We start from the raw sequence: 21,393 nt of genomic DNA on the forward strand, positions 1-21,393 counted from the left end.
TTCTGAAGAAGGGTCTAGGCCCGAAACGTCAGCCTTCCTGCTCCTCTGATGCTGCTTGGCCTGCTGTGTTCATCCAGCTTTACACCTTGTTATCTCAGATTCTCCAGCATCTGCAGTTCCTACTATCTCTAACCATCATAGGCCCTTTGTTTGTCCAAATGTGTGATTTGAGATTGAAGTGTGAAAAGGGAGAATATGATGGCAGAAGTACCTGGCCAAGAAATAAATCAAAATTTGTGATAGGTGAAGTATTTTGTTAGCACACTGGTTGCTGCATAAAAGATGTCGTCTTAAAATCACTAAAAATGATTCTTAAGCTTATATTCAGACTAGTGCTGGCATAATGCCAAGTCCAGGACAATATAAAGGACAATTAACATTCTTACATATAACATTACCACCAACCTTTTCTTTTCTGATTTCTTTCTTCGTTTCCTGTCTTTCTTTCGTTTTTTGGACTCCTTCTTCCGTTGTTTCTTTTTTCTTTTCTTAGAATCTTCATCTGTTTCACTTTCTGATTCTGAGGAAGAGCTTGAGTCAGAAGAACTCTCAGATTCGCTTGAAGAGGATGAAGATTTCTTTCTTTTCTTCTCTTCTTTTTTTGCTTAAGTAAAATACATCTATTTGTTAAAATGTATGCCACCTTGAAACACCGCCTGCACCTATGATTTACATACAAAGATATCCCTCCTGAACAGCAATGAGAGTCTACCTTCACCAAATAGACTGCAACGATACAAGAAGACAGCTCACCAACAATTTCTCAAGGGCAACTTGGCAATTATCTAATTTATTTCACAGTTTCCAGGACCCTGGTGAACTCAAAAGCTCTATTGTAATCATTTCCATTCCTTCAGCAGAGGCAAAGGAAACATAAAAATGCATTTTATTTGAAAAAATTTCAGAAATTTTATTTGAAGGTTCAACAAAAGCAATCTATTGGCAACTTCCATTCTGTTTTAATAGCATTTGAACTAATTTGGCATTATAAGCCAGAGTTACACTTGGCTATTACTTGAATGGACACCATTTGTGAACATCAGTTGATCTTCCAGCTTGCTGCATTGAGTCATTTTTATTGTAAAATAAGTTAAACATTAAAATGCTCTAAAGCAAGGAAACAGAAGATTCTTCCTCTTCACTGAAAACAAAAAAATGCTGTAAATCACAGTGGGTCAAGCATCATCCTTGGAGAAAGAGCAAGCTATCAGAGTTTGGATGAGGAGTCATCTAGACTTGAAACGTTAGCTTGTTCTCTCTCCACAGATGCTGCCCGACCCGCTGTGATTTCCAGCATTTTTTGTTTTCAGTGCAGATTCCAGCATCTGCAATAATTTGCTCCTAAATTCTTCCTCTTTCTCTAGTTACACACACATACCTTTGGATTTTGGAATTAATTCTCCACAGTTTAAGATGCGTACTTCTGCATATGGTTTGCTATTTGCATCAGTCTTCTGGTTTTCCACATCCCTTATTAATTCCTGTCCTGAAATAACTTGACCAAAGACCACATGTACACTGGCGAAATGCAAAAGGTGATTTTCAGTTACATTTTCTGTGGTGTTATAAGCAACATTTAGATAATTATAGTATATATATAAATATATATATATAGAAAGTGTACTTACCTATCTAAATGAGGGGCAGGCTTAGTAGTTCTTTACGTTTTAATATTCATAAAAATGAATATTCGTAACATGAAATTAGAAAAACAAAGTTAGACAACTTATAAAAGCTACAATAAAGCATTGAAATTCAAAAATTCAGCCATAAAATATCATGCATGCGTTGAAAGCAAATATCATAACCACAAGGCAATTACAGAGACAGGCATGAATCAAATGTAAAAAAAAGTTTAGACATTTTTGGTACTAATCTCTCTTACATTACACATATCTTGGGGCAAGTAGTGCAATAAATGCAGTTTGAAAGTCTAAATTAGCATTGTTTTAATCTTCAGAAAATGCTGTAACAGAAATGGGACTCTAGTTGCATGTACAGAAGTCATATGATGACAAAAAAACAGAACAAACGATTAAGGAGAAAGAAAGCAAAAGTATTTTTATTAATTATTGACAGATCCTTGTCTGCCCACTAGTAGCAGTATGAGACCACAGCATAAGCATACATAACTAGCTGAAGATGTAAACCTATTTTACATTGTCCAAATCAGATATTTTCTACAGGATAACAAAAAATCTTACATGAAGAACTGTGAACCATTAGTATCCTTTCCTCTGTTAGCCATAGACAACAGGAACTCTTTGTTGTGTTTGACTGCAAAACTTTCATCTATTTCCAATAAAGAAATGAAACAATTTTATAGAACTGAATAAAGCTTCAAGAACTTTTCACAATTTCTATGCCACTATGGGTGGATTTATCCGATAAAGTGTAGTGTAATCAGGAGTAAACACTGTAATCACAAAACTAAGCACACCACTTTATTGTATAGGAACAGTGAAAATACAAGAACAAATAAACAAAAATCACTGTAGTCCATCCAGCCAATTGCGGTGAAAACACACACTCTACGAGACTCAGTGGTCAAATGTAAAACTGGATTCTGAACAAAAAAGCTACATAGTTTGCAGTTATAATTTACTGGGGTACTTTGCACGAGAAGTCAGAAAACTATGCTGTGTAGGAACGGGCAGTTTAAAAAAAAATCAATTAATCCCATTCACCAACCCCTTCCCAATCCTAATTCACCACCTCAGCCATTTCCTAAAACTACAGAAGACTCTTCAAGAAATTTAATTTCGTTTCAGGCATACACGAATACCCTTTTTAAAAGTTGCTACTTTTTCCACCACTGTTCATACAATGTATTGCACATCATAACAATTATAACATAAAAAACATCTTATTTTCTCTCTGGTTCTTTTGCTATTAATATGAAATCAATGTTTTTGGTTACTTATTCATTGATTGGTGGGAATAGTTTAGTCTTAATTACTCCATTAACGATCCTTGTAAATGTTATTGAATAGCTCCTTCATCTTCTCTGCTTCAAGGGAAACAATTCTAGCTTCTCTAGTTTCTCCACATAATTAAGTGACTCAGCCCTATTTACAAGTGACTTCAGGATGTATGCATGTTCATTACAGTTCTCTGCTCTAGCAGCTTTCTTATCGAGCAGCATTCATCTATGGACCTTGCACATAAATCTACCTTTAGAATTTTGCAACATTCCTCTCAACAGTAAGGCTTTCAATCTTAAAAGTTGAAAAAGCACGTTAAACTGTAAATTAGATCCATGATACTGAAATGAATACTTTTGTTATTTGGGTACCCACACAAATTTAGCAAAAATAAATACATCAAGTTATCAGTAGCATAAATACAAAATTTGTGACGTACTGCTCACTAGCAACATGCAATGCTTAATTTGGATATGGGATAGTACAAAAAGAATTGAGGTAAATCAATCATGGTCTTCGTATTCAATGGCAGTGCAAGCTTGAAGGGTTAAATGGCCTTCTACTTTCCTTCTCAGGTTTTAACAGAGAAAAAAAATTACCTTCAAAAAACCCTCCATAGATAGATTCACCTCCTCGGCCATTTCCTACAAGTACAGAAGATTCTTAATGAAGCTACAACAAGCCCTTTTAGCATATACATTATTTCAATTGCAAAAAGGTAATCACATTATGAAAAGCACACTCTCGTTGATTTAACGTGAAAGAATGACAGCAAAAAAAAAATGTAATCCTTCTTTATAACTTGTTCTATATTTCAAAAGGAGCATTGATGCATGCCATTGCAGGACCATCACAATTTCAAAGAAACAAAACTTCCTACAAAGATATATTTCAGAAGCAGAGTGCAACACAAACCTCATCAAGAGGGATTTATTTTCAGATGTGGGAAAAGCATAAAGGACAGTAATGCATACTGGCATAGAAAACATGTCACAGACTAAGACAGTGGCCACATTTTTGAATGGGTCCTGGTTCTGACAACAGTTTGGTTACAAAAAAAATACACGTGGTTTTTAAAAATGTCAGACAAAGAAGTTAATGAGCACTTGTTTTATTACTAAATTGAAGAGTTCAAACATATGGTTTATTTCCATTATTACCACTTTCATCTCCTCCCCAAGCATTCACAGAAGAATGAAATTTGAAAAGAAACAAATCCTGTTAAGTCAAGTAGTTAAGCTAACTTAAGTAAGAAATTGCAAATTTAGACCTTATGGCTCATTAATATCAATTTGCATCTGCTTTTGCATTAGCAACAAAGGAGGAAAAAAAGGTGAGTTAAATCACAAGTTAATAGAATATACAGAGAAGCATTTTGCCCCAGTGGTCAATGCCGGAGATTACACTCCTTACAAGCCTCCGCCCACGATAATGAAATAACCATACACAGCTATACAAAATCAGGCTGGAAAATTATATAATGAATAGCTGTGAGGAAAAGGCAGCTTTGGAAGAAAAAAAATCAAGAACTTCAAATTTTAGGATGTGCACTACTAACTGCTGATTTCATACCTTCACTGAAGTCACCTCCTTGAATCATAAAATCCTTTACAACTCTGTGAAATAGGCAACCTTTATAATGTAAAGGTTTTTGAGTACTCTTTCCAACCCCCTTTTCACCTGTAATGAGATCAACAGGGTAGCATCACTGATAACGTGGGTATAAACTACCAATAATAGTTAAAATGCACCAAACGGTGGAGCGCTCTCCTGAAGATGTACTTCTGTAAGCATTAAAACAGACATCCTGCCAATATTGATCTGCGGACTGTTTCTACGAATTGTGCAAGATAGAGACAGAAAATAAATTAACAGTAACCCATGGCATGACAAATGGGGAAAAAATAAAGAACATGTATTTGCTTCAGAACCTTAGGATATCCTAAAGTGATTTACACCTAATTAGGTATTTGAAAATCATCACGTTTGGAGCTGTCTTCCACAAACAGATGTTGGATCAGTTATTAATTTTAACTTTGAGATAGATAATTTTTTGTTACGCAAAGATATTAAGGGATATGGGCCAAAGGCAGATACATGGAGTCAGGCCACAGATCAACGATCTCATCGAATGGTGGGAAAGGATGGAGGGGCTGAATGGCCTATACCTGTTCCTATGTTCTGATTTTCAACCACCCTTTCTTTTACAACATCCCTGAAAGCTTTGGCATGTTCCAAATGTGTAACCACCTTGCTTGTAACTCCATGTTTTAACTTCCTATCACGTTTATATCCTCATCAATGCAATAGCCTATGACAAAAGTGATATCCAGTATGACTGTGATCATGGTAATCTATTGTTCTAAATTCTTACTGCCCAGACTGTAGATTTTGACAGTACACCACACCATCCTTTTTCAAACCCTGTTCTCCATTATCCAGTTGGTTATCCCTCAACTGTTCTATGTGATCTATCCAGTCATAACCAGGGAACATGCCTGGAATGGCTTTTCTTCCTGCTCCATTCCACTACTACTAGATTCCCCCAAGATCTACTCTTGGTCTATTGCTATTTCTCATTCATAAGCTTTGCCTTAATTACATTTTCTGAAAACCTATCAAGTTCTACAACTATGCTAATGATAAACAGCTCGACTTCACCACCACTTATCATGTCCACATCACAATATCTGATCTGTCATGTTACTTAGCTGATAGTTAATACAGGTTGAATAGGAACTTCCTCTCAATAATTACTGTGAAAATTGCAACCAATATCTTCAAGAACTGGCAAAACATCTGTTTCTTAGCCACCAGGACCATCGATCTCCTGAGCCACAGGCTGAGCTGAACTATACCATTTAAACAATGACATCCCATTTGACCCCAAAGTGAGCTTTCAAATCAAATATTATCTCCATCACTAAGATTATTTGTGTTCACCTCTAAGACTGCTTACATCTGCTGAGGTCTTAAATAAATTGCAAAAAAATCTCTAGACTTAACTTTGTGCACAATACTCTCCTGGTTGGCCTCCCATCCTGTTCCTTCAATAAATTTAACTCCTTTGAAATTATGTTCACCATATTCTCTAACTCACTCCAAGGCCCATTTACTCATCACCCTTGTGCTTGCTGACTCGTATGTTGATTCCAAGTCCAGTAACTCAATTAAAAAATTTCCACTGTTTTCAAAGCTCACATTTCTCCATTTCTCACCTGGTCCAGCTCTAAAGCCCCGAGATATGTGTGCTCATTCAATTTTGGTCTCATACATCTGATTTTCACTCCTCATTGGCAGCATGCATTCTGTTAAAGGTCCGAAGTGCTGGAATTCCTCCCTCAAGCTTTCTCATCTCTTTTAAAGAATTCCTTAAATTCAACAAGTTTTTGGTGACTGTTTCTATGATCTCCTTTTGTGACCCAGTGTCAAATTTTGTTTGAGAATGCTTCTGTAAAAGGCATCGAGACGTTTTTTACTACATTAAAGGCACTCTATAAATTAATGGTGTTGCTGGTGTAGGTTGAGGAGTAAACATTTGCAAGAATCTAGAAAGAACTCCCCATTTTTGTTAAAAACACAACAGTAAGTTATTTTGTATCTACTTGAAAGAAAGGTCAATATCCTATCCAAAAGATGAAACCCTTTCCAACAATGCTGAAAACACTTACTTGTATGTTAGCCTGTCTTTTCTGCTCACCACCTTCTGACACAGGGACAGATTGCTAAAAAAACTGCAGCTTTCAGATGGTGAAGTTTCTCTGAATTACAGAGAAATAATAATGTAGAACTGGGAGAGACGCAACAGAAGTTGATACTAAATAACCACTGGTATGAGGATGTAATTATAGAATGACAAATTTACATTGGCACTTTCCATAACAAATGTGGACAGAGCAATTTATACTGGCGAAAAAAGACAGAAGAATGGAAATTTGTGATATCATGAGACAGGTTTTTCCAAGTAGGAAATAAACATAGATAGATGTTCTATATAGATATACCTTATTTCTAGTTGTTTAATGCTCTAATGCTTTAATTGTCACCCTTTAGTTGAACTAGAATGACAGACTCTCCAATAAAATGTAGTAATTTTAAATTGTTGCTTTTCAAAAGTAAGAACATGCCATTCATGTTGCTTTAATATGTTTTAATATAATCAAAACAATGCCAAATATACAAAAAAAATCACAAGACAAGAATCACCCTTATCTTCCAAAAGGAAGATGATTTTTGCTGACATACAGAAAAGGTGTTGCATGTCAGGACAATGAAGCAGTGCTAACACAGGACGGTGTGAAACGTCTTCTGAATCACTCCAAATAGGTCCCCACCTGAGAGTTTTAATTGGAGGGTTAACTCTAATCTTTACTCAGCTAATAGTTAGGCAGGAAAAGTTAGATGGATTAAAAGAATGACTAAATATAAAACTGTCTCCTGACACACCACTAAACTACCCTCTAAACAGGTCCACTGGCATCAATTCAACCCATGCACAAACCTGATTCCCCATACCTCCATATAAACCCAATGCATCACAGATCCGATATACTGTGAACTCTGTCCTCTTGACTCCCAAGTCCATCCCATTCATAGGCACCTCTGACATCCACCCCCACCACCTTCCTGAAATCATTTATCCACCCCCTTGCCACACATGACTCTTACAGATGCCCGGTGAATGCCATGGCTCTCCTTGACCTCACCTAACTCCCACATCACTGATCTGCCAACTCCAACATGCCAAATTCCCACTCTCTCCAACTCCTCCCGATGTTCCCCAATTCCCTTCGATACTCGTGGTCACCCCTAAACATCACCCCCCCCCCCCCCCCCCCCAAAACTCCCACAGTTCCCCTAAACTCTCACCAACTTCCACAGCCGCCATGAACTGTCCCTACTGCCACAGTAGCCCCCAACTCCCAGTCAAACTGAGCACCCTGATTCCCATAACCACCCAACCACCTCTCAGCTCCCACAATTTTCACACTCGCTACCAACCTCTCCTGAAATGGAAAGCTGACACCTCCCAGCTTTCATGTCCATCCGCCAACAATCTTGACCAATTCACACATCCACTCCTGATCATCACATATTGCCTCCCACACAGGACTCATCCCTCTCATCTGAGCCTCTCTTGAATCCCACAACCAGAACCCCATCGACTCCCACACACTCCTCAAAGGTTCCTGCACCCTTACCCCACCAGCACGGACTCCTGTGCCCCACCCCAACCACCAATGACTCCCGCATGCTTTGGCCCCTGCCACCAACTTCCTGATATTCCATACACCCTTTGCTCCCAGATATGCACACATGCAGACCCTCAATTTCCATGCATTCCCCTAGCCTCCACACAACAAACTCGAAGTACCATCCCACTGTCATTCCTTAACACTCCAGCCACACCTCTGACCGCCTCCAAACCTCAGCAACCATCCCCAAGATTCCAAACAACACCCTAAAACCTACACCCACAGACTTACCCTAAGCCTTTACCCAGTCACTTACGCTCACCTTCGCAACTCCACCAGACATTCATTCCAATCACCTTTACCTTATTTCCCTCCTGCACCCAACTTCCCCCTTCCAATCAGCCACTCTGTCCCCTCACTTACTTTCTCACAGTAGCTGTCAGAATAGGCTTAGGACTTCAAAACCTTGGATTGGAGTAGATACTGCAGCAAAAGGGATTTTGTTTTAGCGCCGATGCACTCCACTGCTGCTTGCATGGATTCCCAGACTGGACTACGTTGCTTTGACAGGGAAGGCTCTTGCCTTAGATGTTCACCCAGAAAACTCCTCCAAAGGTAAGTGGTTAACTTTTCGTCCGAGTTGGGTCAGAAAATAGGGATTCTACCCAGATTGGAAGATTCAATCCAATATCTAACAAAACCAAAACATCTTTCTTAGTTCTAGATCAAAGAACTCAGCACTATCCTGCAACTAACCTGTACAGAGGCAGCGAAAGTTCTCACAAGTCTTTGGACACACATCTGAAAACAATTCAAAGACCACTCTCCCTACTGTGAAAAAAAACACAAATGAATCAATTATATCTTAAAGTCTTTAAAAAGTATAATAAAAATTCTATTGCTACATACTTCATACTACATTCATTTAGTTACTAACTTTATCAACAATTTGCAAAACTATATCAAAACACTCGCAACTCTAAGTGACAACTTCATTCAAGAAAGGCAATTTGACAGAAGTGGAAATTTCATATTGAAGCAGGAAGAAAGATCTTTTACAGCTTCAGTTAATGCATCATGCTCAGAATGTGCAAAGGGTGTTTTTGTTTGCATCTAACCTGTGCTGTACATAACACAAGATTGATTGATGCTGACACAAAACACTAGACTATTTTTTTTAAATCAATCTGCTCAAGATGTTATCACGCACCTCTGGAGCAGGTTGGATTTGATCCCAGGCCTGCTGGCTCAGAGTTAGGGACACTAACACTGCACCACAAGAGTCCTCACAATACATTTTGGACTAAAATATTGGAATACACATTTTTTTGCCCTATATTTCTTGGAGAAGAGCATCCTCAACTTTAAACATTATAATTTATTCATTTATGTTTGTAACATTCTAAAAATGCCAACGCATTCTACTCTCATTCCCAATAAATGTACGTATTCCTTTAACCGCAGAACTTGAAGTTGCAACAAAGTTCCAAACCAACTGCAGATTCTTAAAGAACAACGTCAGTAAAATGTTTGCGATTATAATATAACAAAATGAATTCAAAAAGTTAAACCTGAGCCATGGTCATTTCAGTATATTGAAAGTTTGTGTTCATGCAAGTTACATAATTGCTTTAGTACATTTCCCTTACCAAGCAGATTATTGACAGTTATGTCAAAAAAACATCGAGGACGCTGTGTTTTCACCCCCATGCTTTGCACGAGCTGTAGTTACTGCAGAAGAAACAGATGCCATAATCAGTCAATAATTCAGTACAAGGGGTTTACTCACATTGCAATCTTATGAACAAAGTCTCTCTTCTTTGCACGTTCACCCTTAGATCTCACTAAACGTGATCTAACTATTTTCGAAGCTTAAAGCTGGGGGGTCTATAATTTCTGTTTGTAGGCAAGCAAAACTTAATTTTGTAGCCACAGACAGCAGTTATACGAAGCAGAGAAAGGACTATGTACAAGCTGAATAACAAACTGCTCTGCTAACAACAAATGATGAACATAAGCCCCTTAGAGAATGAGGCTGGGGAAATAATAGTGGGGGAACTAGGAAATGGCAAAGGATTTGAATAAATACTTTACCTTAGTCTTCATTAGTGGTGTGCCACAGGGGTCAGTGCTGGGGCTACAATTATTTATAACATGTTAATGATTTGGGACGATGAAAGTGAATGTACCAGAGCCAAGTTTGTGGATGACAAGAGTAGGTGGGAAGGCAAGTAGTGAGTATCCCTGAAGAGGGGCATAGACAGCTTAAGTGAGTGAGCAAAAATATGAGGTTATGCTTTTTGGCAGGAAGAATAGAGGAGCTAAATGTTACTTAAAAGGGAGAAAGTCAGCAGAAAGCTACAGAACAAAAGAACTTGGGAATCCTCATCCATGAATCAAAGAAAGCCAGCATCTAAGTCCAGTGGTTAATAGAAAAGGCAAATGAAATGTTGACCTTCATTTCAAAGTGAATGTAATATATAAGTAAGGAGGTCTTGCTAAAATTTTACAGGGCAGACCATTGCTAGAAAACTGTGAATAGTTTTGGGCCCTTTATCTAAGGAAAGATATGCTGGCATTGGAGGCAGTCCAAGGTTGATACCAGGTACTGAGGGACTGTCATACGAGGAGAGATTTAAAAGATTGAGCCTGTGCTTGTTTGCATATAGAAGAATGAGAAGCGACCTTACTAGAACATAAGAGCTAGGAGCAGGGGTAGACAATTCAGCCTCTCGAGCATGGTCTGCAATTTGATACCATCATGGCTGATCTTATCTCAGCCTCAACTCCACTTTCCTGCCTGCTCTCCATAACTCTTCAACCCCTTACGAGTTAAAAATCTATCTCTTCCTCAAATTTATTCAGTGCCCCAACATCTACCAGACTCTGGTGTATGAACTCCACATCACAATCCTTTGAGAGAAGTAACATCTCATCTCCGATTTAAATCTGCTACTCCTTGTCCTGAAATTATGACCTTTCTTTCTAAATTGCCCATGTGAAGAAAAATCCTTTATATATCTAATTTGTCAGTCCCTTTTGACGTCTTATGTACCCAATTTGATCCACACTCAATCTTCTCAACCCCAAAGAATGTAGGCTTGAACTGCTCACTCTCTCTTTACAAGATAAACCCCCCTTGGAACCAATCTAATGAACCTCTTATGAACTGTCTCCGATGCAACCAAATCCCTCATTAAGTAAGGGGGTCAAAATTGTGTGTAATACTCCAGGTGCAGTCTCACTAATGTCTTGTATAGTTGCAGCAACATTTCCCAACATTTATACTTTATCAATTTAGCAATAAATGCCAAAATTCCATTTCCCTTCCTATTACCTGCTGTACCTGCACACTAGTTTACTGCAATTTATGCACAAGAATACCCATATCCCAGTGTACCAAAGCGCTCCGAATTTCTCCCCATTTAGATAATAAATTGCTTGTTTATCTGACCAAAAGGGACAACCTCAAACTTGTTCACATTAAATTTCATCTGCCAAATTTTTGCTCATTCACTTAATCTATCCTTATCCATTTGTAAATTTCTCTCATTGCAATTTATTTATTGAAACTTATTAGATTCTTAGAGGACAGGGTAGATGTGGAAAGGTTGTTTCCTTTGTGGAGAGGCTAGGACGAGAGGGTATGATCTCAGAATTAGGATTACATATTTAAGACAGAGAGATGAGGAGGAGTCTCTTTGCTCAGATGGTTGTGAATTCTCACAAAATCAATACCACAGAGGGCATATGAGGGTGGGTTGAATATATTCAAGATTGAGACAGATTTTTAATCAGCAGGGTAATCAAGTGTTTTGGGGAAAGGGCAGTGAAGTGGATATGAGGATTATCAGATCAGCCATACTCTCATTGAATGATGGATCAGACTCAATGGGTGAATGGTCTACTTCTGCTCCTATGCCTTACAGTCTGACAGTTTAAATGTCCACTCTCAAATCCTTGTATGACACAAAATACATTTTTGTGGGTAAAATATTTTGAAAGTCAATCTTGATACTAAAATGATAAAATTGGACATCAACATGACAACTAAAGTGAGGCAAACCATAATTTCCAGATAATGACCTAATACAATATTTTTGGCACCTTATGTTCTTTTAAAATCCAAAATACTGAAGTGTTCTTCTTCATAACTGCTAACTGACCTGCTGTTTCCAGCTTTTGTTTCACATTTGTAGCAAGTGCAAATTTTGCATTCACTACTTTATTCATAAGTAGGCCACTAGCTCACTTCTTTGAGCCCCTTCGACCATTCAGTGACATCATGGTTGACCTTGTAGTCAATAACCATTGTCCTGGACTGTCCTTATATCGTTAGGTGTTTTTAATCCGTAGAAATCTATCAATGCTTGCCTTGAACACAGTCAAATACTTAGCCTCCACAGGTCTTGAAGGCAAAGAATTCCAAAGTATCATCACCCTCCAAGTGAAGAACTACCTCTTCATCCCATCCTATATGGCCTACCCCTTGTTTAGAAACTGTGTTGCCTGGTTCTAAATTTCCACCCAGCCCCCCACCTCTCACCAGGGAAAACATGTTTCCTGCATCTACTCTGTTAATCCCTAGAATAGACTTTTGTGTTTGAATGAGATCGCCTATAGTCGCTGGACTTAGAAGAATAAACGTCAGTCTGTTGAATCTTTTCTGTTTGAACAATCCCTCCATCTATGGAATTAATTTTGTGAAACTTCTGTTGCACTCTCTCCTTCCACAGTTAAGGTGGCCAAAACTGCATTTAATCCTCCAAGTGCAATCTTACTATGTAATTTAGAGATAACACAGTAGGCCAGGCAGCAGAGGAGCAGGAAAGTTTACATTTTGGATCAGGACCTTCAGAAATTTGTGAAGAAGGGGCCCGAACCGAAACGTCACCTTTGCTGCTCTTCTGATGCTGCCTGCCCTGCTGCGTTCCTCCAGCTCCACGCTGTGTTGTCTCTTACACCAGCATGTGCAGTTCTCACTATCTCTGATGTAACTTAGTGAGGCATCTTTACTCCTATATTCAAATCTGCTTGTAATCATTAAGGGGCTTGCAATATTTGCACGCAAACTTTCACTGACTCAAGAACAAGGACACTAAGTTATTGAAGTTCAACACTTCTCCCACCATTTTGTTTTTCCTACCAAAGTGGACATTTAGACATTTATCAAAGTTATATTACTTCTGCCAATTTTTTTGCCCACGCTTAGTCTCTCCAAAACCTGGAGTGTCTTTGCATCTTCCTCAAAACAATTTCAACTAGTTTTATGTATTCTACAAAAGTGGAAAAATACATTTAATCCCCACATCCAAATTATTGATATAGATAATGAATATAATTTGCAATAAAGTAGATGAATTTGTTGTAATTGCAACTGTGGTTGCAAATAGTTGTACCTAGGTATGCTATGATAGCTATTACAGAGATATGGCTGTGGGGTCACCAAGCCTAGGAAGTGAACATCCAAGGGTCTGCAATCTTTACGAAAAAATGGCAGAACAGTAAAGAAAATGGGTGGTGTTAATAAAAGATGAAATCAGTGCAACAATACAAAAGAATACTGGTGTAGAAAATCTAGATGTGGAGTCAGTCTGGGTGGAGCTAAGAAACACCAAGGAGCAGAAAACATTAGTGGAAGTTCTTGATAGAGCTCCAAACAGTATGTGAGGTAGGGGACAGCATTAAACAGGAAATTTGAGATCCATGCAACGAGGCGCTACATTAATTATGTATTATTGTAATCTACATATAGATTGGGCAAAACCATAGCAGATGAATTCTGGTATACAAGATGAATTTTGAACATGATGTATGTTGAGAAACCAACTCAATGTGGGGAGGCAATCCTAAATTTGGTTATATGCAGTAAGAACAGGTTAATTAATAATTTTGTTGTGAGAGGTCCTTTAGGAAAAATTACCAAAACTCGATTTCTTCATTGATATAGAAATTGAAGTACTGCAATCCAAAACTAGGGTCCTAAATCTAAAAAAAGCTGCAAAAGCTGTGAGGGGTATGTTGTGTTAGAGGGGGCAACTTCACAAAAGGCATAACAGTGGACCCACAATGGTCAAGATTTAAGAAATGAATGTATGCTTCATAGCTTGGGGTAATTTTTACCAAAAGAACATAGGCATTCTGAAAAGCCTTAAGACGAAATACCCCGAGGCCTTGTTCATTGTAGCCGGTGACTTCAACCAGGGCAACTCAAGAGTATGTTACCAAGATACCATCAACATGTCTCCTGTCCCACCAGAGGCCCAAACACCCTTGACCATTACTACACAATCAAAGTTGCCTACTGCTCCATCCCCCGCCGCATTTTGGTAAATCAGACCACAAGGCTCGGCACCTTCTTCTAGCTCACAAGCAGAAACTGAAGCATGAAGATCCAATACAGAAAGTCGTTCAGTGCTGATCTGAGGTGACGGATTAGCTCTAATGTGACTGCTCAGAGTCAATGGACAGGCACATATTCAATAACTCAGCATTCAACCTCAATGAGTATGTCACTACTGTCAAAGACATCATCAGTAAGTGTGTAGAGGACTGCGTGCCAAAGGAGTTAAGCTGACTGTTTCCCAGCCAGAAACCATTTTTTTTCTGAAGAAGCGTCTAGGCCCGAAACGTCAGCCTTCCTGCTCCTCTGATGCTGCTTGGCCTGCTGTGTTCATCCAGCTCTACACCTTGTTATCTCAGAAACCATGTTTCCCTGTTTTGGTTTCTCTTTCAGCCAAATCTCTGTCATGAGGTGTTTCCTAAACTCTAAATCATGACCCTAATGCTTCGCCAGACAGAATTCTGGCTCAGGACAGCAATGGCTGCCAACGACCTCCAATTGAGTACTGACAGACGCATGGCCCCTTTAAATCCTTGGAGCTTTCTTTGCTAAAACTGGGCAGAGCTAATTCAGATAGTTTAAGGTCTGGTTGTTGCTTTACAAAACTCACTCCCCAACCCTCCCACACCACCCTCAAATCCCTCATCGCACCACTGATTCGAAAATAGTTTGGGAAGCACACCTGCAATGGCTATTTGGTACTATAGAAATTCACCAAAGCTCCTTAGACAGCACCTTCAAAACCCACAACAATTTCCAGCTCAAAGAACAAGGGCAGCAGATAGGTGGGAACACCACCACCAGCAAGTTCCCCTCCAACCTGGTCACCATCCTGACTTGGAAATATACTGCCTGTTTTTCAGTGCTGTTGGGTCAAAATCCTGGAGCTCCTCCAGCACCCCCACCCTCCACCCCCCCAACAGCACTGTGGGTCGACCTACAGCATATGGACTGCAGGAGTTTAAGCAGACAGCTCACTACCACCTTCTTAACAGCAATTAGGGGCAGGCAAACATGTTGGTCCAGCCACCATTGCCCACATATCATGAGTGAATTAAAGAAAGTGATACATATGAACTTCTAGTTGTGCTGCCAATTTGTCTGTATTATTAAAAATGCTACAGGCATTCAGGTACAGGACCTCTAATTCCAAGTTTTAAAACTGTTTTTGTGAGCATAGACTTTTCTGTTGGCACACTCTTAAATCTGTGTTCACTGTCTCTTCCTGTCATATTATCATGACTTTTATTACTAAATTGATCTATTGCCTGGTCATTTCCCTTTAATTTATTCAATCTTCCTCTTCCTTCTCCCTCCTGTAGGTAGTTAACAGCTCTCTCCATGAAAAAGCTGGAAATTGATTTAATTTTGAAAAGTTCTTTCAGAAAATAATTTTTAAAAATATGCATGTTCAGAACAAGAATTCAACAAAAATTCTTTGCCCAGCACTGCTATGGTAAAAAGGGTTTGAAGATTGCCCCAGAGACCTTAAATAAGGTTGAAAGTTATTAACTGTCATACTCTGCCTAAATCCATTCAGGTTGTTAGCAAGTGCTTAAAAGAGCATATACATAAAGCTGCTTCAAAGCTATTCTATTATCACTAAAAGTCAATTATTGCGACACTTGCTGTTACCTATCAATTTCTGTATCACTACATTACATCAGTCAGTCATTCTCATGATTTGGCAAACATCTTACTTGCACATGTACAAAAGTAGAAAAGATAATGGGCTAGAAAAGAATAAGTGTTCCATCCAACCCGCTCACATTGTTATGATATGCATCACAGTACACACTTTCTCTACCAGAGTTACCTCTAGGAAGGGGCAAAATACCAGGCAGGAATTCTGGTCAATTAAGGGGAGAAAGTCAAGAAAAATTCCCAATGACTCCTTAAGGCTACCAAAACTAGTTGAGAACAAAATTGCAAATGTTACAACAGAATACCAACTTCTTGTACAAAACGATTGCCAGTCTATGTAGAAACAGCTCCAGCTCTCTCTCAAAGGAATACATCAAATTAACCATGCAATGATTACTTGAATCAGCGATCTCCGGAGAAAGAACTTCCTAACATACAACATAATTCTGCCCTTCCATATGTGTGGTTCTCCAAATTTATATATTAAAATATTTGGCTCACAAAAATATATTTTAGTTTATTTCCTCTGAGTCTATAGAATTTGAAGGGATGCTTTTCTAAAACATATTTAGCATTTTGTATCTACCAAACTAGGAATTTAAGATTGTCCACCTGTCCATCTTTTCTACAGCTTCAATATCCTCCAAGATGAGAAAAACCAAACAAAAATGCAGTTTCCTAACTGGCTTTTTGGACATCATGGGAAACAAGGAATACAGGAATAGAGATGGAAACTGGAGTTGACATAGACAGATCATGTTCATACTGAATGCAGAGCTGGCTTTGGAGCAATGATCTTGCCTTATCCTGCTTCTATTTTTTAGCTGCTTAATTGAGGCTTAATCAATGTCTTGTTCAAGGGTGATATGGTATACTTTACAGTGAATTGTCCTGCGAACACAATGAAGAACATGTTATTTTAGGTATAGCTTAACAGGATTTATCACAAATATTTCCAGAAGTGGTTCATTCTAACAGCCAAAATCTTTTACCACTTGCTTCAATTCCATTCCCTGCAGGATGTATATATGCATGATAAATACATGGTGAGTTCTGGACTTGGGTTGGAAGGTTTGGGCCGTGGGTAGTTCAGGTCAAGCTCATTCTTTTTTTAAAGCCAAAGAAAGCTTTGTGGTTACTTATCTGTAAACCGAGGTTCTAAACATTTTGAGAACTCAGCTAAGTCATGTTAAATCTGATTAAAACATAATCCGAGCTTTTCTATATGAAATATTATGAGGAATGTGACAAGCTTTTTTCAGGGATATTGGGTCAAGGATGATTTAGAGTGCAGGATATGTTGGCACATGAATCAGGTAACTGGTCTAGAGTCACACTGTACCAATGTAGTGCCTCGCCAAATTGCCCTGGTGAATTCTTCTTAGGTTTTACTCACTATAAGTTGATGCAAGTAGTGTCCAACTTTCAAACAAATCCAGGTTTTAGCTAGTTGTATTTGATGTACTTTATCTGAATATGCAGCAATAGACTTGTGTGATAGAGATACGAATATTTTTGCTGATTGCTAGACACTGAGTGTTTTCCTTGCTCAGTGGGTGAGAGTACTACTTTTGTCGTGAATTTCAAGAAATTTAGAAAATTTCCCAGGTATGTGGTGACCACAGAAAAAAATCCAATCTAGCTAATTACTGACCTAGTAGTTTACTTTTGATTATCAGCAAGGTGATGTAAGAGGTAGTCAACATTGCTGAGCAAGTACCACTTATTGGCCACAAACTGCTCAGTCACACCCAACTGGGGTTTTATCAGGGTGACCTCATTACAGCCTCAGTCTAAACATAAACAAAACAGTTGAATTCCAGAGCTGGCCAGAGAATGCCCACCCTTGATGTTAATGGATTATTTGACAAAGTATAGCTTCAAGGAGTCCTAGCAAAACTGGAGTCAACGTGAATTGGAGGAAAGCTCTCCGCTTGTTAGAGATACACCTAATTGGAATTCAACAATCTCAATCCCAGGCATCACTACAGGAGATGCTTGGGGTTGTGAACAAAGTCCAACCATCCGCAGCTGTTTCACCAACAACCATCTCTCCATCATAACGTCAGATGAGGGGATGATTGCTGATTACTGCAGAATGTTTTATACCATTCACCTTCTTCACATTCTGAAGCAATCCATTCACATGCAGCAAAACTTGGTAAACATTCAGACCTGAGATAATAAGTGGCAAGTTACATTTGTGTCAAACTAGTACCAGCAAATGACCATCTTCAACAAGAGAGAACCAACCATGACCTTGACATGCATGAATCCTCCGATGCCAACATCCTGGAGGTTACCCTGCGCCAGAAACTGAACTGGACTAGCCATTTAAAATACTGTTGCTACAAGACCAAGTCAAAAGGTTGGAATTCTGTGGTGAGTAAATCAGTTCCTGTTTTCTAAATGCCAGTCCAACCATCTACAAAGCCCAAGTCAGGAGTTTGATGAAATACTCTCCACTTGCCTGGATGGATGCAACTTCAATATTCAAGAAGCTCAACACCAGCCAGGACAAAACAGTCCCCTTGATTGGCACCCCTCACACCACCTTAAACATTCAGGTGCTCCAACACCAATGCACAGCTGCAGCAATAGGTATCATCTACAAGACACACTGCAGCAACTTACCAAGACTCCTTTTACAGTACCTTTGAAACCCATGACCCTATGACCTTGAAGGACAAGGGCAGCAGAGGCACATGAGCATCATCATTTCTAAGGTTTTGGAATAGATTTGTAGCTCGGGTTGTGGGTGTTGTGGTTGGTTGGCTCACTTAGCTGGTTCATTGTTCCGCAGACATTTCATCACCCTGCTGGGTAACATCATCAGTGCAGCCTCTGATGAAGCGTCGTTGTGTTTTCCCGCCTGGTTTTTAAACTCTGGAGTCAGTTGAGCTGGATTACCTCACTTTCAGTTTTCCTTCGTAGTGGAGTGTATATGGGGTTGAGTTCTATGTGTTTGTTGATGGCTTTCTTCGTGGAGTACCAGGTTTCTAGGAATTCCTGTGCCTGTCTCTGCTTTGCTTGTCCCAGGATCTTGGTGTTGTCCCAGTCGAAGTGGTGGTTCTCCTCATCCATGTGGATAGAGATGACCAAGCATTGGTCATGTTTTTTTGTAGCTGCTGTTTTGCGGGCTTGTGGGTTGTTGATGGGTGGTTTGTATCTCACACTGCATGGTAATACCTGGTTCCTGAGGCATCCATGTAGGAAGTAGAGTTGCTCGCGGGTTGCGCTCTCTCGTTTGGTGTAGTTCTTCCATTTGGCTGCCAAAAGACATGACCAATACTCACTCATCTCTATCCACATAGATAAAGGAGAACCACCACTTCGACTGGAACAACACTAAGATCCTGGGACAAGCAAAGCAGAGACAGGCACGGGAATTCCTAGAAGCCTGGTACTCCACGAAGAAAGCCATCAACAAACACATCAAACTCGACCCCATATACACTCCATTACGAAGGAAAACCGGAAGTGAGGTAATCTAGCTCAAAGGACTCCACAGTTTAAAAACCAGGCAGGAAAACACAACAGCGCTTCATCGGAGGTTGCATTGATGATGGTACCCAGAAGGGTAATGAAACGTCTGCGGAACAACGAACCAGCTCAGCAAGCCAACCAACCACAAGTTTCTGCACTCGAAGGACAATGTTTTAAGAACAGGCAACGTGCTGTCAGATGAGATTTCATACAAGATTCCATCAGAATAAATTGTCACATACATTCTTAATGTAGAAAGTATTCTTGTGTAAACAGGAATAACTACTTTCCTCTGTTAACCTATCATTGTTATTTTTCCACCCTACCACCTACTAGGAGAGTCTACACCTTGTGCTGAATCTAAGATAGTTGAAAGGGTTTTCAAAAGAAGTGGATCAATTTGATGAGTTTGTTCTTTCTTTTCAGTATTCTGACATATTTTGTTAATTGTCCATCCTTGAAATTCAAGTTTAATGTTTCCATTCTTGCTTCTTTTTCCCCTATCTGTTCCAAGTTTTGATTTGTTGCTGTTTTATAAATATTGAAATTGTAAGCCAATCAGAAACCAATGTGACAGAATTATTTGCAGACAAGCACAACTTAATACAGACACATATGTACACATGCAATGATATCCAAAATATCACCTAGCATGTCAAATACAGAAATTATAACATTATATATTCCAGAAAAATGTACATAATACTGCGAAATCGAGGAAAAGAACATTGTGTCTGTGCATGAAAACAGTACTGAAATAAAATAAACCTATTTCTGACTATAACCTTCCAAAGTTACACGGGAAACAATATGCCAGGGGACTTGAGAGTGACAAATATAATCTTATTTTTGAAGAAAAGCAAATAAACAACATGTAAAAGGTAAATTAGTCCTCAATTGTTAGCAAACTATTGAAATCCATAATATTAGTTGGAATGATTAAATGCTTGGGACAAAGTAATGAATCATGAATCAGGGTCAGTGGATCTGGTTTACAGAGGACAACTAGGCTTGGCCTACATGGAATTCTTTGAAGAAACAACTGAATATGCAGCGGCTAAGACATTTCATAAAGCACTTGATATGGTCCAACACAAGAGACAGATGGCAAAGATAACGGTGACTGAAATCAGGATAATGTGGTCACATAAATAGAGAAGTGGATGGAACAGAGGCGAAGAATGAGGACAGAATACAAAGGATAAGGGAAAAATGAAGTGTGCTTGACTAGACATCTGGGATGAGTGGCATTCCATTTCATATTTACTACATATGCAAATTTCCTGCATTTGGTTAGAGAAGGAACAATAATTACAGTTGCTGCTGGGTCCAATTTTGGTCATTTGGAACATAAGGATTGTGAATTTTGTAGGAGGGTATAGACTCGACCAGCAGAATGGGCAGTTGTGATTTGCTGTAGAAAGCATTTTTTAAAAGAATTGAAAAACAAAATAAATCTTAAAAGTTAAAATCTTAAATGGACTGACTCAGCAGAGGGACAAAGGGGATAAAACGGGCTTGCACAAAATGTTGTTTAGAACATAGTTATCTTATTGTTGTGGTTTAGGTACCCATTATATGAGGAATATAAAAGCAATGGATGGTGCACTACTAAAATTTACTTGATGGTTTGAATGAGGGGTTACAGTTATGAAGTTTGATTTGGGTTTGCATTCTTTTCAGGTAGAGCTGTAAAACAATAAGGAGTCAACTGGTAGAGGTCTTCAAGGTTAAGACAGATTATGATATGCAGACAGCAATAGCTGCAAAACTTACTCTACTGATTGACAGTGTGGACAGA

The 21,393-nt window shown here is 38.9% G+C and overlaps 2 protein-coding genes across 2 annotated transcripts in view; one reads left to right on the top strand and one right to left on the bottom strand.

The window, feature by feature from the left end:
* klhl41a (kelch-like family member 41a) overlaps window positions 1-21,393 on the top strand; it is a 34,996-nt gene that overhangs the window by 8,979 nt on the left and 4,624 nt on the right. The gene's annotated exons all lie outside the window — the stretch shown is intronic.
* On the bottom strand, window positions 74-9,860 carry ppig (peptidylprolyl isomerase G (cyclophilin G)). The gene is made up of 8 exons (XM_020516948.2): window positions 9,769-9,860; window positions 8,876-8,950; window positions 4,497-4,604; window positions 3,524-3,568; window positions 2,205-2,292; window positions 1,629-1,658; window positions 1,379-1,518; window positions 74-604 (listed from the first exon to the last, which is right to left on the bottom strand). Exons 1-8 carry the CDS (start codon window positions 9,827-9,829, stop codon window positions 330-332), a joined length of 822 nt encoding a protein of 273 aa, XP_020372537.2. The 5' UTR covers window positions 9,830-9,860; the 3' UTR covers window positions 74-329.

The sequence above is a fragment of the Rhincodon typus genome, chromosome 7 (assembly GCF_021869965.1).
Source record: "Rhincodon typus isolate 14 chromosome 7, sRhiTyp1.1, whole genome shotgun sequence".
NCBI lineage: Eukaryota > Metazoa > Chordata > Chondrichthyes > Orectolobiformes > Rhincodontidae > Rhincodon > Rhincodon typus.